The sequence below is a fragment of the Schistocerca cancellata genome, chromosome 8 (genome assembly GCF_023864275.1).
Source record: "Schistocerca cancellata isolate TAMUIC-IGC-003103 chromosome 8, iqSchCanc2.1, whole genome shotgun sequence".
Taxonomy (NCBI): Eukaryota; Metazoa; Arthropoda; class Insecta; order Orthoptera; family Acrididae; genus Schistocerca; species Schistocerca cancellata.
Genome location: NC_064633.1, coordinates 330,122,210 through 330,138,358, shown reverse-complemented (window position 1 = coordinate 330,138,358; position 16,149 = coordinate 330,122,210). Strand labels below are relative to the sequence as shown.

At 44.4% G+C, this 16,149-nt stretch overlaps 1 protein-coding gene across 1 annotated transcript in view; it reads left to right on the top strand.

Moving 5' to 3' along the window:
- The window catches only part of LOC126094952 (juvenile hormone esterase-like), a 112,615-nt gene that overhangs the window by 75,657 nt on the left and 20,809 nt on the right, over positions 1-16,149 (top strand). Inside the window, exon 8 of the mRNA XM_049909607.1 lies at positions 8,238-8,361. Within this exon, the coding sequence (XP_049765564.1) occupies positions 8,238-8,361 (124 nt within the window). The remainder of the gene's footprint in view (positions 1-8,237; positions 8,362-16,149) is intronic.

Here is a 16,149-nt window from a genome sequence, read left to right as displayed (position 1 = left end):
ATTTTCCTCGCTTCAGTGGTGTGAAACGACGCCGGTGATGAATGGTTCACTCAATACTGCAATAACTAACTAACCGGGCATAGCAAATCATCATAAAACCATAACAGACAATTAAAATCAACAGTTCGACAATATCGTAGAAACAAAGTTTAATCTTTGTGTTTCATCCTATCTAAACCTAACCTTAATTTTGCAAATCTCTCTGCACTTCTTAAGTTATGTGATTTCTTATTTCTGTATTTGTGTTCACATTCGTTATTTCTGCTATTTCTTCATGTGTCTCAATTGTGGTTTGCTTTTTAGATATGTTTACAGAAAAAGTAGCTTTTCACTGCGAAAGATAGTAGAAGACGAACATCTGTTATTTGGTCGTCAAATTTATTATTTATTTTATTAATGGACTTTTCAGTAGCTGCTACCCAACTGTCAATATACAGCAAAGACTGGCCACCCCAAATATATCCTAAATGAATAAACATATTGAGGTTCGGTTTTCGCCAAGTTATAGCGGACAATATGGGGAATTTCTTGACGTTCGAAAGTCATTTTTATTGTTTATAGTCGCCGAATTACGACATTGACTTTGTTTTTTTTTTCTATTGGAACTATATGCTTTTTTTCTGTGGCATTTGACAGAAGCTTCTAAGAGAATTTCAACGACATAAGATTTATGGCACTAGATCAAATAGTATCAAGGCAACAGCGTCGCAAACCACTGTAACGCCGTCGGGAGATGATGTTCCACAAACGCCTGCACTATTATGCCAAAGGTAAGCAAACACAAAATCAGATATTGTTCTTGCGTTTATCTGTACGCTTGAGGCGCATCAGTCTGTGTTCCGCTGTTGTAGCAATCACACAACTTGCTCGTAAAGCTATTGAAACATTCACAATATACAAGACAGTCGAAGATGTGAATATCGTTTATGGCGAATGTCGCTACTATTAGAACAGCTGTTTGGTTGTATATTGAAAAGTGTCCAAATCGTGCTAAGCACTCACAATCTGTCTTCACAAACATTATTGAAAAAAAGTTCCAGAAACTGGAGGTGGAGAATGAAATACCGAGGAAAAAGAAGAGCAAGTGATGAAAGAAATGAAATTAGCATTTTAGCAGCAGAAACACACAATGCAAATGTCACTAGAGGCATCTCGGAAGTACGAGAGAGATCAACCAAACGAGAGTTCTCCGAACACTGCAGTCCATTGCATTTCATTCTCTTCGCATTTCGCTGCATCTACAGCTTCATGGCAATGATTTCCGAAATTGGTTACAGTTGTCCGAATGTTATCCGTAAAAAGTGCAAAGTGATGCGACATATCTACGCAAATATTTTCTTAAGGACGAAGCATAGTTTACAAATCATGGGCAAGTGAATCTTCGCAATATGCAATAACTGACTAGTTGAAAATCCACGTTGACTCAAAGAAGTGTTTAAAAACAACACTCTTGGTCTGTCAACGTTTGCAGCGTGTTTTTCAAGACCCACATCGTTTGTCTTTATATTAGTGATGACAATCTAAATATACTCGAGTATCTCGAGTTCTTAAGATATGCTGCTGCCGCAGTTATTGGAAAACATCCCACTGGACAGAAGACTATTAGTGTGGTACCAAAATGACGGATGGCCGTTCCATTCCGCGCGTGTAATGACACATGCCTTAAGATAATATATTGAGAGCATTGGAATTTCAACTGTGACAAAAATTGAAACAGAGTTATACCAGGCTAACACCAACGACTAACGAAGGCATGAAATTCCTTATAACACGGACCTGTATTGCCGTTAACTATAGATGAAATTTAACGCGCAATATTGCTTCTCCAGTATCACTTTATAGCGTGTAGCAAACTCGAGGTGTACATTTTGAGCACTTGGTATGACAGCCGTTATAATAAAGACATGACCTGTACGTGAGTTACCTGTTTGCTTATCTTTGGCGTTTGTGGAACCTCTTCTCCTGAAGGTGAGACAGTGGCTGGCGGCGCTCTTACCTTAATACTATTTGATCGTGTCCCGCACATGTTATGTCGTTGACTAGTTCCACTAGGAAAAAAAATCGGTCTCGTAATTCGGCGACTACAAACGATAAAAATTATTTGAGAACGTCAGGAAATTCTCCATATTGTCCGCTATAACCTGGCGAAAACCACATCTCGATATATTTATTCATTCTGGACATACAATATCTGAGGTAGTCTATCTTAACTGTCTTGACCTGTATACTGTAAATAATAATAGTAACTGTACAGTATTATAACTGGCTGTAGGGTTGTCAAATTAATAACAAATCAAAAAAGGATACACATTCTAAAATGATATATCCGATACTGGTGATACAAAAACACTTTTCGTCAAACCGTGTAGTGAGATACTATAGCGTGGTCAAAGCACCATTCATCTCACGTAATAATCTTCGCCTTCTGTTCACGAATACAGTTTTCAGTTACTGTAAGAACTTCAATACCAAACTCTAAAATGCTTCATTCATCGCACTTCACTCATCGCAGTTAAGAACTATAAATGATATTATTAACCACGCTGGCACAGTCTTAGATCTACCATACAGGAAGTGAAATCAGCTAAAGAACGACTGACTGACTTAGAATCAGCCTCGACTAATATTTGAAATTCGAAAATAGTGAGAGGTGCAGGGAATTGAAACATAGTAGTTTATCCCCTACACTTACTAACGAAAATATGTTACAAAGACTAGGATCAAATTTTTAGTTCTGATATGCAATGTAATGTAAGTCGAAAGTCCCCCCAGGGGGCTCACCGCTCTTGGTGAGTACGTGCTTGGCGACCTCGGGAGCCCAGCCCTCGCATCACCCTTCTCTTTTGGTGCTTCTCCCCTTCACCTGTCCTTTTCCCCTCTCTTGGGGAGATGTCTCGTGCCTCCATGGGCTCTTGAAGCTCATTTCCGTTGGTTTACTTGTAGCAATATTATCTCTTGTACTGCTCTTTCCCTGTACTGCTCTTTCCCTGTACTGCTCTTTCCCTTTACTGCTCTTTTCCTGTACTGCCCTTTCCCTGTACTACTTTTTCCTCATTTTGCTCTTTCTCTCTTCAATTTTTTCCCTATTCCGCTCCTTCTTTGTTCCTTTCTTTCCTTGTTCTGCTCTTTCCTTGTTCTGTTCTCTTTTTCCTCCACTGCGGCGTTTGAGGCCATTCTTTCTTTCTTTCTTTCTTTTCTTCTTATCTCTTCTTCTCCTCCCTGTGTGCAGCTGACGGCCACCCAGGCGTTTGACGCGTAGCAGGAGACTGGGTAACGGATAATTCCCAGCCCCAAGTTGGTATGTAGGGCCCGCACGTACCCCCTGGTACAGGCCAGGCCCAGGGAGGGGTGATTGCCTGAGCTATTACCTTCCTCCCCTGCCGATTGGTCCCTCCGTCTGTCATTAGGGAGATGTGACCTAAGGTGACGCCCTTTGGAGGGCCCCTGGCTGGAAGGAGCACACCATCGGAGACGCTGGCAATCTCCCCAATGACTGATTTTCCTTCTCTTTCTCCGAGTGTTTCACATAAAAGAAAATAAAATGAGGCTCCTGCCTCAGTGTCTCTTCCTGTTGAACCTCGATATCTAGTAGTCTCACGTTTAGACGAAAACCAGACTTTTGCTACTGTTAACCGCTTTGTTATACAGAAAGGCGTGGATGGCATTGCCGGCCCTGTGAAGTCATGCTCTCGTCTCCGCAATGGTACTCTACTTTTTGAAACTGATAGTGTTCTCCAGGCCCAAACCCACCACGAATAGCCTATAAAAGTGGAGGCTCGTAGGACGCTTAACTCATCGCACAGTGTTATCTACACCCTGCTGTTGGATGGTTTGACGGAGGAAGAAATAACTAATTACCTATCGGATCAGGGCGTTGCTGCTGTTCATCGAGTTATGAAGAAGGAAGCTGCCGATTTGGTGCCCACTCGCACATTGTTCCTGACTTTCCATTGGTTAACGGTTCCTACTAAGATAAAGGCAGGCTATGAAGTCATCTCTGTGCGCCCTTAAATTGGCTATCACTAGGGCGGACCTGATGCAGCTTGTTGCTCAGCTTCCTCCACCCTTTCTGCTCCTCGATGACATCAATGACGCCGGCCGGGGTGGCCGAGCGGTTCTAGGCGCTACAGTCTGGAACCGCGACCGTTACGGCCGCAGGTTCGAATCCCGCCTTGGGCATTGATGTGTGTGATGTCCTTAGGCTAGTTAGGTTTAAGTAGTTCTAAGTTCTAGAGGACTGATGACCTTAGAAGTTAAGTCCCATAGTGCTCTGAGCCATCTGTACCATTTTGACACCAGTGCCCATCATCCTCTTTGGGGCTCGCCTGTCGCCTGCCCGAGAGGTTCTCCTTTGGCGGACTTCTTAATCATCTTAATCTTGTGTGCCTTAGCCCCGGTGAAGCTACGTTTCTCTCTGATTCCACATACACTTATTCCCACTGAGACCTCTCGATCTGCTCTGCCCAGCTCGCTCGACATCTCGAATGGTGTGACCACTTCCCTTGTGTGACTCGCCTGTGCAATCATACCCCTCTACAGCGGCCCGCTCATTGGAAATTCTCTCTTGCCGACTGGAGGCTATTCCTCCTTGGCAGTCTACGACGACCGGCCGTTTCCCAGCTGCGATGATCAGGTCGAGCACCTCGTGGACGTTATTCTCTCAGCTGCCGAATCCTCTACCCCTCGTACTACTATTTCTCCCCATCGGGTCCCGGTCCCTTGGTGGATTGTGGAGTACGGCAATGAGATTCGTGCCCGACGACGTGCGCTTCATGTCTTTCACCGTCATCCCACGTTACCGAACTGCATCCGTTACAAGCAACTACTAGCGCACTGCCGTCGCACTATTAAGTAAAGCAAGAATGCTTGCTGGGTTTCCTTCACCAGCTCGTTCAGCAGATCGTCCTCTCTCGTTTGGGGTGGCCTGCGCTGGCATCCGGGACTACCGCCCACTCCCCGATCCCTGGTCTGACTTTGGCGGGAAACATCATAGTCGACCCTGTCGATGTTTCCAATGCTTTGGGCAAGTACTTTGCGGAGGTTTCAAGTTCCACCCACTACCATCCTGCCTTGCTTCCTCGGAAACAGGCGGAGGAGACTTGTGCAATCTCTTTTCTCTCTTTGAATCGAGAATGCTACAACATTTCTTTTACTATGAGGGAGCTCGAGTGTGCTCTCTCCTCATCCAGATCTTCTACTGCTAGGCCACACGTCCTCATGCTGCAGAATCTTTCTCCTGCGGGAAAACGCTTTCTTCTCGATATCTACAACCGTCTTTGGACTGAAGGTGTATTTCCCACGCTTTGGCGTGAAGCTATTATTGTTCCCCTACCTAATCCTGGTAAAGATAAATCTCTTCCTTCCAGCTATCGTCCAATTTCCCTTACGAGCAGCGTTTGTAAGGTGATAGGACGCATGATCAATGCTCGATTAGTGTGGTGGCCGGAGTCACAACATCTTCTCACTAATTCTCGGTGAGGATTCCGAAAGCGCCGCTCAGCAGTTGATCATCTCGTCACCCTGTCGACGTTCATCATGAATAATTTTCTGTAGAAGCGACAAACAGTGGCCGTTTTATTTGATTTGGAGAAAGCCTGTGGTACCTGTTGGTGGACAGGCATTCTACGTATTATGCACACATGGGGCCTTCGTGGTCGTCTTCCCGCTTTAATACGGGAATTTTTAACAGACCGAGTTTTCCGGATACGTGTGGGTTCCTCCTTATCCCACACCTTTTCACACGAGAACGGGGTGCGTCAGTGCTACGCACTGAGTGTCGTCCTCTTCGCCATAACCATCAACCCAATTATGGACTGCCTTCCAGCTGGCACTTCCGGCTCTCTTTTTCGTTGACGACTTTACTATTTATTGCAGCTTCCAGCGGACGTGTCCCCTGCAACGCTGTCTTCAGCGTTGTCTGGACCGTCTCTATTCGTGGATGTTACAACTGGCTTCCGCTTTTTTGCTACCAAATCCGTTTTGCGTCAACTTCTGGCGACTGTGCCAAAATGCTCTCCCGTTCGTGGATGCAATGAATTTCTTAGGGCTTAAGTTCTATAGGAAACTCAGTTGGTCGCCCCACGTGTCCTACCTGGCTGCACGCTGCACCCGGTCCCTCAATATCCTTCATGTATTGAGTGGTACCTCCTGGGGAGCTGACCAGACTGTCCTCCTCCACCTCTATCGATCTCTTGTCTGCTCCAAGTTGGATTATGGATGCATTGTCTATTCCTCTGCACGGCCGTCTATCTTACGCCGTCTAAATATAATACACATTTGGTGATCCGTCTCGCCACTGGTGCCTACCACACTAGCCCAGTTGAGAGCCTCTACGCAGAAACCAGTGAACTACCACTGTCATACCAGCACGACATCCTACTCAGTAGGTATGCGTGTCACCTTTCTTCCATGCCAGGCCACCCAACCTTTGACCCTTTTTTGATGACATTCTTGACCGCCAATACGAGATGCACGTTTCTTCTCTATAGCTTCCCGACATCCGCTTTCGTCACCTGCTTCAGCAGCTGCAGTTCACACTTCGTGCCACTTTCCGAATGGGGGAGAGCCCTTCACCACCTTGGCTTCAGGCACAGGTTTGTGTTAATTTTGACCTCAGCTCGTTCCCGAAGGATTCGACTCCCGAGCTGACCTATCGCTGCAAATTTCTCGAACTTCGGTCACAACTTGCCGATGGCATATTTTTGTACACTGATGGCTCCAAGTCCTCCCATGGTGTTGGCTATGCTTTTGTCGTCGGGACTGATAAGTTTCAATACCGGCTTCTCGACCAGTGCACAGTTTTTACCGCAGAGCTTTTTGCCCTCTATCAGGCTATTCACTATGTCCAGAGGCACCAGTGCACTCACTGTGTGATCTGCTCTATCTCCCTCAGTGCCCTTCAGAGTCTGGATGATTCCGATCCAGTCCACCCCATCGTTCGACGGACCCAGGACTGCCTCCATTTGTTCCCAAGTGATGTTCATGTGGGTTCGTGGCCATGTTGGTGTGCCTGGGAATGACGCTGCTGACGCTGCAAACAAGGCCACAGTCAATCTCGGTCGCCCCGCCTCTTACTCTGTTCCCTCGCAAGATATTTGTACTATTCTCTCTCGGTGTATGACGTCACTTTTGCATGACCATTGGTGCTCCCTTCATGGAAACAAACTCAGAGAAGTCAAACCTCTCCCAGAAGTCTGGTCGACTTCCTCCCGGCCGTCTCGCCATGAGGAAGTAATGTTAGCCGGGTTGCGAATAGGGTACTGCCGCTTTAGTCACCGCCACTTGTTGAGCAGCGACCCTGCACCCAGCTGTCCTTTCTGTATCCAGCCATTAACAGTCAGACATTTCCTGATCCTCTGTCCCTATTTTAGCCACTTACGTCTCAGGATCGGGCTGCCGCCCGCTTTGTCGGACATTTTCGCGGATGATGTGCCAGCTGTGCCTCGCGTTTTAAGTTTTTTAAAAAGCAGTAATATGACAAAAGAGATTTAACTTCTATCTGGAGACTCAGGTGTCTTGTAGACGTCTCTTAGATACTCTGCCGTAGCGTCTTGACGTTTTAGATTTGTTTTTTCTTCCTTCTGTATTGAACCTCGCAACGGTTTTTTACCCACGTGGTCCCAGCATTCTATGGTTCTATACTGGGCGCTTATGACCTTAGACGTTTTGCGCCCTAAAATCACCCCCCAAAAATTAATAAGTCGAAAGTGCACTTATATTTTTGACTTAGCTGTCTTTTAGCTGAACGCAAGTTGTCCATGCAGTTTCCATGGTGTGTGATTCTAGAAGGCCTGCAAAATATTTATATGCTGTCGGCTAAACTCTTCATCGGAAGAGAGGAAGATAAGTGTTTAGCGATCCGTTGACGAGAATATCATTACAGGCGGCCATAACCTAGAATTCTGCAGTCTGGGGAGGAAATCGGTTGCGTCCTTTGCAAAAGAGCCATTCCGGTATTCATCTTTAACCATTTTGGGAAACCACAGAAAACCTAAATGTGAAAGAGAGAATAGAAATTTGAGCCCCTCTCCCCTCGAACGCATATCTCGTGGTCTAAGCACTGCGACTAAGCACTGTTCTTCCCATAGTGTTGTTGCGAGAGAGTTCAATCGGGAAACATTTTATGTGCTTGTTGCGAGAAACGATTAAGACATCCTTCTGAAGTTCTACTGTTTATCTGTTGATGCGCGTTACTAATGTCTCCAATGTATTTCTCTAATGTACTTGTTTATTTGCAGCTGTTTTCCGACTTGTACTTCATACATCCAGCGGACTCCTTCGCTAGGGCCGTAGCTAACTCCAGCAATCTACCTATTCACTTCTATTACTTCGGGTACAATGGAACCGGATCTTCAGATTACGGTAAGTGTTCGCCATGAGCGTTGCTTTTGCATACATGTATGTGTTCCTGAGCAGCGCAGTCATCACATTTAGTACATTAGAAACAGCCATAAAATTATTAAAACGCCTTAGTCCTTCCACTAACTTTTTTATCTGAAACTGTTCCCTTGATAATGACTACAGCTTTTTTTGTCAGCAACCTTCTCATTTCGCGTCATTCCAACGAATGTTCTACATCCTTGTGCAGCACCACATCTCAAATACTTTACTCCTCTTCTGTTCCGGTTTTCTCCAAATCCTTGGTTAATTTCCATATGTACAGTGCTTCCCTTGGATGTACATTCCCAGGAATTTATTGCACTAACTAGGTAAGTACCCGGCATTGCCTAGGTATGTATTTATTACAGACTTTTGTAAGCGATCTCCTCCTCCCCTCTCTCTGTCCATCTCACCCTTCCCCTCTCTCTCTACATCTCTTCCTCCTTCCTGTCTCTGTCCATCTCCTCTTTCTTTTCTCCTCCTCTTTCCCCTCTCTGTCCATCTCCACCCTTCCCTTTCTCTCAGTTCTTCCCTTCCCCTCTCTCTGCCCATCTGCTCCACCCCTGTCTGTGTTCAAAAAAATGTTCAGATGTGTGTGAAATCTTATGGGACTTAACTGCTAAGGTCATCAGTTTATGTCCATCTCCTCCTACGTTATCTCTACGTTATCACTTCTACCCTGGTTCTTACCCCTATAGTATTTCTTTCCAGGTAGTAAGCAGTTTGCATACCGAGTTCAGCTGAAATCGACCCAGTGGTTTAGGAGAAGCTTTCTATACGTGACTTTATCGCTTACGCACATTTGACGCGTAGTTCACACATATTTGTACTCAGAGTTAGCCTATATATCTTGCGAATTTCTTCCTGCAGTTCCGTTTTGACGCAGCTCGGTGTTTATGACACAGTATCTCCTGAACGATGTGTCGTAAAATGGTATAATTTTGTGGGTACACTGGACGGCATATTTGGATCTGTCTGCAAAACGTGTTGCGTATAAAGATAGCAGCAAAGAATGATGTGGCAGTTTTACTGCATGAACACTGAAAATGAAAGCGATAAACTTTTATGTTTCCTCCTTATTTGAGGATTCTCAGCGAGAAAAAGTTTCGTAAACTCTTGGAATTATGTGTAAAATTTACTACGTGGCACTAAATGCTCTTATTTTCAAATACTGGATGAATATAGTCTGACTATTCGCGTGTCATGGGCTACACTACTTTCTCGCCCCGTCATCCCAGCGCCTTGATAGGTAAATGGTTCTTAACCTGACAGCGATTATTTCCAGATAGTATGCGATAAGTGTACCAAGTTTGGTTGAAATTGGTCAAGTGGTTTAGGAGAGATGTGGAATGCCCATACAGATGCACATACAATAAGTATATCCATTCTTATGTACGGACCAGCTGAATACATGGCATTGACTGGGTATGTATTCCTCCCCCTCTCCCCCTCCCTCCTTCCAGTCTCTGTCCGACTCCTCCTGCCCGTATCTTCGTCCAGCTCATCCTCCCCTATCTTTCTCCATCTCCTCCTTCCTTCTCTCTGTCCATCTACTTCTCGCCCCTCTCTCCGTCCATCTCTTCCTCCCTCTCTCCCTGTTTGTCTTCTCCTCTTCCCTTTCTCTGTCCATTTCCTCCTCGCCCTCTCTTTTTTCATCTCCTCCTCCCCTGGTCTCTGTCCATCTTCTCCCCCCCCCCTCTCTGTATCTGTATCCTCCTTCACACTATTCATGTCCATACTCCTCCTCCCCCCTCGCTGTCTGTCCACCACTTCTTCCCCCCTTCTCTCTCCAAGTTATGGTGCTCACACCAACAGGACACTGGTGATTGTAAAGCCCACAATATTTCTTTCCAGCTCGTAACTCGTGTTTTCCAAATATGCTGAAATCTTCCCAGGAGTTTAGGATGAGCTTTCTACCTGTGGCTATGCGTGCATATGCACGTCACATATACTTCACATATATTTAAAATATTTCATACTTAGTCCGCCGCTCGTGGTCTCGCGGTAGCGTTCTCGCTTCCCGAGCACAGGGTCCCGGGTTCGATTCCCGGCGGGGTCAGGGATTTTTCCTGCCTCGAGATGACTGGGTGTTGTTGTGTCGTCTTCATCATCATCATTCATCCCCATTACGGTCGGAGGAAGGCAATGGCAAACCACCTCCACTAAGACCTTGCCTAGTAAGGCGGCGATGGTCTCCCGCGTCGCTCCCCTACGCTCTGTAAAGAAGTATGGGACTCATCAGCATCATCACTTGTACATATATTTCACCTGTACCTCTAGTTAATTTCGCCGAGCAGTTACATTTTCACGCAGCTGAACAGTGTGGTATATGTCTATGAAGTGTATTGTGGAATGAGATTTTCACTCTGCAGTGGAGTGTGCGCTGATATGAAACTTCCTGGCAGATTAAAACTGTGTGCCGGACCAAGACTCGAACTCGGGACCTTTGCCTTTCGCGGCCAAGTGCTCTACCAACTGAGCTACCCAAGCACGACTCACGCCCCGTCCTCATAGTTTTACTTCTGCCAGTACCTCGTCTCCTACCTTCCAAACTTTACAGAAGCTCTCCTGCGAACCTTGCAGAACTAGTACTCCTGAAAGAAAGGATATTGCGGAGACATGGCTTAGCCACAGCCTGGGGGATGTTTCCAGAATGAGATTTTCACTCTGCAGCGGAGTGTGCGCTGATATGAAACTTCCTGGCAGATTAAAACTGTGTGCCGGACCGAGACTCGAACTCGGGACCTTTGCATTTCGCGGCCAAGTGCTCTACCAACTGAGCTACGCAAGCACGACTCACGCCCCGTCCTCACAGTTTTACTTCTGGCAGTACCTCGTCTCCTACCTTCCAAACTTTACAGAAGCTCTCCTGCGAACCTTGCAGAACTAGCACTCCTGAAAGAAAGGATATTGCGGAGACATGGTGTAGCCACAGCCTGTGTGCACACAGTTTTAATCTGCCAGGAACTTTCATATCAGCGCACACTCCGCTGCAGAGTGAAAATCTCATTCTGGAAACATCCTCCAGGCTGTGGCTAAGCCATGTCTCCGCAATATCCTTTCTTTCAGGAGTGCTAGTTCTGCAAGATTCGCAGGAGAGCTTCTGTAAAGTTTGGAAGGTAGGAGACGAGGTACTGGCAGAAGTAAAACTATGAGGACGGGGCGTGAGTCGTGCTTGGGTAGCTCAGTTGGTAGAGCACTTGGCCGCGAAAGGCAAAGGTCCCGAGTTCGAGTCTCGGTCCGCCACACAGTTTTAATCTGCCAGGAAGTTTCAAGTGTATTGTGAATATGCCGTACACTGAAATATTTTTCTAGGTACATTCAGCGTCGTATATGGATACTATCTGTGAAACGTGTTGCGAATAAAGTTAGTGACAAAGGAGTAATAAATAAAAACGTCATGCATGATGCAGAAGTATTACTGAATGAACAGCGAAAATGTAACCGATAAACTTTTTTTTCTTTCGTTGCTTTGTGGGGTTCTCAGCGAGAAAAAGTGTCGTTAAGTTTTGAAATTATGTGTTAAGTTTGTTGCAAGTCACTAAATGTTCTCATTCTCAAATATTGGATGACTAAAGTACGGATATTCGCTCGTCCTGGGCTACAGTGTTTTTTCACCACCATCCCCATCCCTTTGATAGGTAGGTAGTTCTTAACCCACAGCGATGATTTCCAAACAGTGAGTAATATGCGTACCAAGTTTGGTTGAAATCGCTGCAGTGATTTAGGAGGAGATGTGGAACATGCATACATAACTACGTACGTACACACATACATCTAGTTTTGTAATATGTATGGCTTAAGGCCGATGTTTTGATACTAATAGACATCTTCTGGATTGCCCTCTTTGCCTGTACTAGTCCGCTGTCTATGTCCTTTTCTTGTCCTTGTATTATTTTGTTTCGAAAGGAGCGAATATCTTCATCATCGTTCCCAATTTTGATGTTATATTCATCACTAATTTCATTTGTAAATGTAAATGCATGAAACTGCAACCAGTTACTTTTATGAATAGTTATTTATTATTTTGTGAACCGGTTTTCGATCCTTTTCAGGTTCCTCTACAGATGGTTTTCTGGATGTTACATCACTATTTCTAGCATAATGCTGGGTGCTGGCTTGCGATAGTATGGGCGGTTTTTTTCCGTTAATGCCCATGTGTCTGCTTCCATTTTGATGGCCAGTTGGTAAATCACTTCACACACAAACAAAAAGCCGCCCATACTGTCGCAAGCTAGCACCAAGCATTATGCTAGAAACACTGATGTGACATCCAGAAACCATCTGAAGATGAACCTGAAAAGTTTCGAAAACCGGTTTATGGAATAATAAATAACTATTCAAAAAAGTGCCTGGTTCCAGTTTTATGTATTTACATTCAATTGGCAGTCACGGGATCTAAAATATCCGTAATGGATAAGCTTAATTTCATTTGTGCTACTCTTTATTATCTTCGTCTTTCTTCGGTTTGCTCTCAACCGATACTCTGTACTCATTAGACGGCTCATACCATGAACAGTGCCTATAATAATTATTGACTTTCATTGAGGATGGTAGTGTCGTCAGCGAATCTTCTCTTTCTGAAATTTTCTTTTATATCCATCATAGCTTCTTCGATGTATATTTTGAACGTTAGAGGAGAAAGACTGTATTCCTGTCTTACATCCTTTTTAATGAGAGCATTGTACTGTAGTTTTTCAGTTCTTACTGTTCCCTCTTAGTTTTTGTACATATTTTACATTACCTGTCTTTCCCTATATCTTGCACGCATTTATCTGAACATTTCGAACATTTTTCATCATTTTACATGTCGAAAGATTATTCCAGTTCGACAAATCCTAGAGAAGGTGTCTTGATTTTTCTTGCTTCCATTATCAGGCGTAACGTCACAACTGCTTCTTTGGTGCATTTTACCTTTCCTAAAGCCCCACTGATCATCTAACAGATCCTCAATTTCCTTTTCCATTCTTGTGTATATTATTCATTCTAGATACGTCGATGCAGCTCTTAAGCTGATTGTACGATAGTTTTCACACTTATCTTCCTTTTCTGTGTTCAGGATTGTATGGCTAATAATTTTCAGGAAGTCTGATGGCATGCCCCAGTCTCAATAGACTCTAGTCACCAACTTCAGTGGTCGTTTGGTTGCCACTTCCCCTGGTAATTTCAGAAATTCCGAAGAAATGTCTGTGCCACTGACTTATTTGATTTAAAGTTGTTCATTGTTCTGTCTAACTCTCATACTGGATTACCTAGCATTTCATCTTCCATTACGTCCTAGATAGTTCCTCCTACTCGTAGAGGCTTTTAGGGTATTATTTCCACCTATCTGCTGTGCGTTTAATAGTGGAAGTCCTCTTGCACTCTTAATATTGACACCTCTGGCTTTAATTTCTCCGAAAAATGTTTTGCATTTTCTATCGCTAAATGAGTCCATTAGACGATAATGTCTTTCTCAATTTCTCGAATCTCTCTAATTTTACATTCGTAATCTCCTCGGGAGGTATAAGTAGGGGGAGGCAATATATTCGATACCTCATCCAGAAACGCACCCTCTCGAAACCTGGACAGCAAGCTACACCGCGATGCAGAGCGCCTCTCTTGCAGAGTCTGCCACTTGAGTTTGCTAAACATCTACGTAACGCTATCACGCTTACCAAGTAACCCTATGACGAAACGCACCGCTCTTCTTTGGATCTTCTCTATCTCCTCCGTCAACCCGACCTGGTACGGATCCCACACTGATGAGCAATACTCAAGTATAGGTCGAACGAGCGTTTTGTAAGCCACCTCCTTTGTTGATGGACTACATTTTCTAAGGACTCTCCCAATGAATCTCAACCTGGTACACGCCTTACCAACAATTAACTTTATATGATAATTGCACTTCAAATCGTTCCGTACGCATACTCCCAGATATTTTACAGAAGTAACTGCTACCAGTGTTTGTTCCGCTATCACATAATCATACAATAAAGGATCCTTCTTTCTATGTATTCGCAATATATTACATTTGTCTATGTTAAGGGTCAGTTGCCACTCCCTGCACAAAGTGCCTATCCGCTGCAGATCTTCCTGCATTTCGCTGCAATTTTCTAATGCTGTAACTTCTCTGTATACTACAGCATCATCCGCGAAAAGCCGTATGGAACTTCCGACACTATCTACTAGCTCATTTATATATATATTGTGAAAAGCAATGGTCCCATAACACTCCCCTGTGGCACGCCAGAGGTTACTTTAACGTCTGTAGACGTCTCTCCATTGAGAACAACATGCTGTGTTCTATTTGCTAAAAACTCTTCAATCCAGCCACACAGCTGATCTGATATTCCGTAGACTCTTACTTTGTTTATCAGGCGACAGTGCGGAACTGTATTGAACGCCTTCCGGAAGTCAAGGAAAATGGCATCTACCTGGGTGCCTGTATCTAATATTTTCTGGGTCTTATGAACAAATAAAGCGAGTTGGGTCTCACACGATCGCTGTTTCGGAATCCATGTTGATTCCTACAGAGTAGATTCTGGGTTTCCAGAAACGACATGATATGCGAGCAAAAAACATGTTCTAAAATTCTACAACAGATCGACGTTAGAGATATAGATCTATAGTTTTACACATCGGCTCGCCGACCCTTCTTGAAGACTGGGACTACCTGTGCTCTTTTCCAATCATTTGGAACCTTCCGTTCCTCTAGAGACTTGCGGTACACGGCTGTTTGAAGGGGGGCAAGTTCTTTCGCGTACTCTGTGTAGAATCGAATTGGTATCCCGTCAGGTCCAGTGGACTTCCCTCTGTTGATTGATTTCAGTTGCTTTTCTATTCCTTGGACACTTATTTCGATGTCAGCCATTTTTTCATTTGTTCGAGGATTTAGAGAAGGAACTGCAGTGCGGTCTTCCTCTGTGAAACAGCTTTGGAAAAAGGTGTTTAGTATTTCAGCTTTACGCGTGTCATCCTCTGTTTCAGTGCCATCATCATCCCGGAGTGGCTGAATTATTGTAGGCGTTAGTTTGCTGTCGATTCTGACGAGGATAATACTATCAGTGAGTTGTGCACAGTAACTCACTCTCTGTCCTATCTTCATATTTGTGATGAATCTTACTCTAGTTATACCGCTGGCTGCTGCTATTTCAATAACCCTATATTCGTCTGACGATAAATCCTTGCTTCATTTCATTTCGCTCCACTGAAACCACCTATATCTTTAATGGACGTTTGCATTTGTCTGTTAAGATTTTCTAGCTTCTCGTCCACATAAAAACATCTGACATTACACGCTTCGACTCTTTGGTTACATCTTCCTTTACAGTCTCCTTCTGTAAATCTGAATGGGGAACTAATCTTGAATTATTTACCAGTGGAGAGATCATCATGACACTTTGTGAATTAAAGGCTACATTTCTACGTATACATCTATACTCCGCAAGCCCCGCTGTGTGTGGCATAGGGTACTTTATGCATCACTGTCACTTCCCCTCTTTCCTGTTCGAGTTACAAGTGATTCCCAAGAAGAACGACTGCCAGTAAGCAGTGGTCTCAAATCTCTTTTATCTTCATGGTCTTTTCGCGAGATATACGTAGGAGGAAGCAATACAGGGTGTCCCAGAAATGTTGCGACAAACTTCGAGGTGTTGTTGCAGCTGATTGCCACAATCGCCAATGGAGACATGGAGTTAGCTGCTGCTTAGAGTCCTTGTCTCCTATGAGCGCAATGCCCTGTTGCCTCGATAGATGACGGTTTTGGACAAGGGTATCCATCTGCAGTTT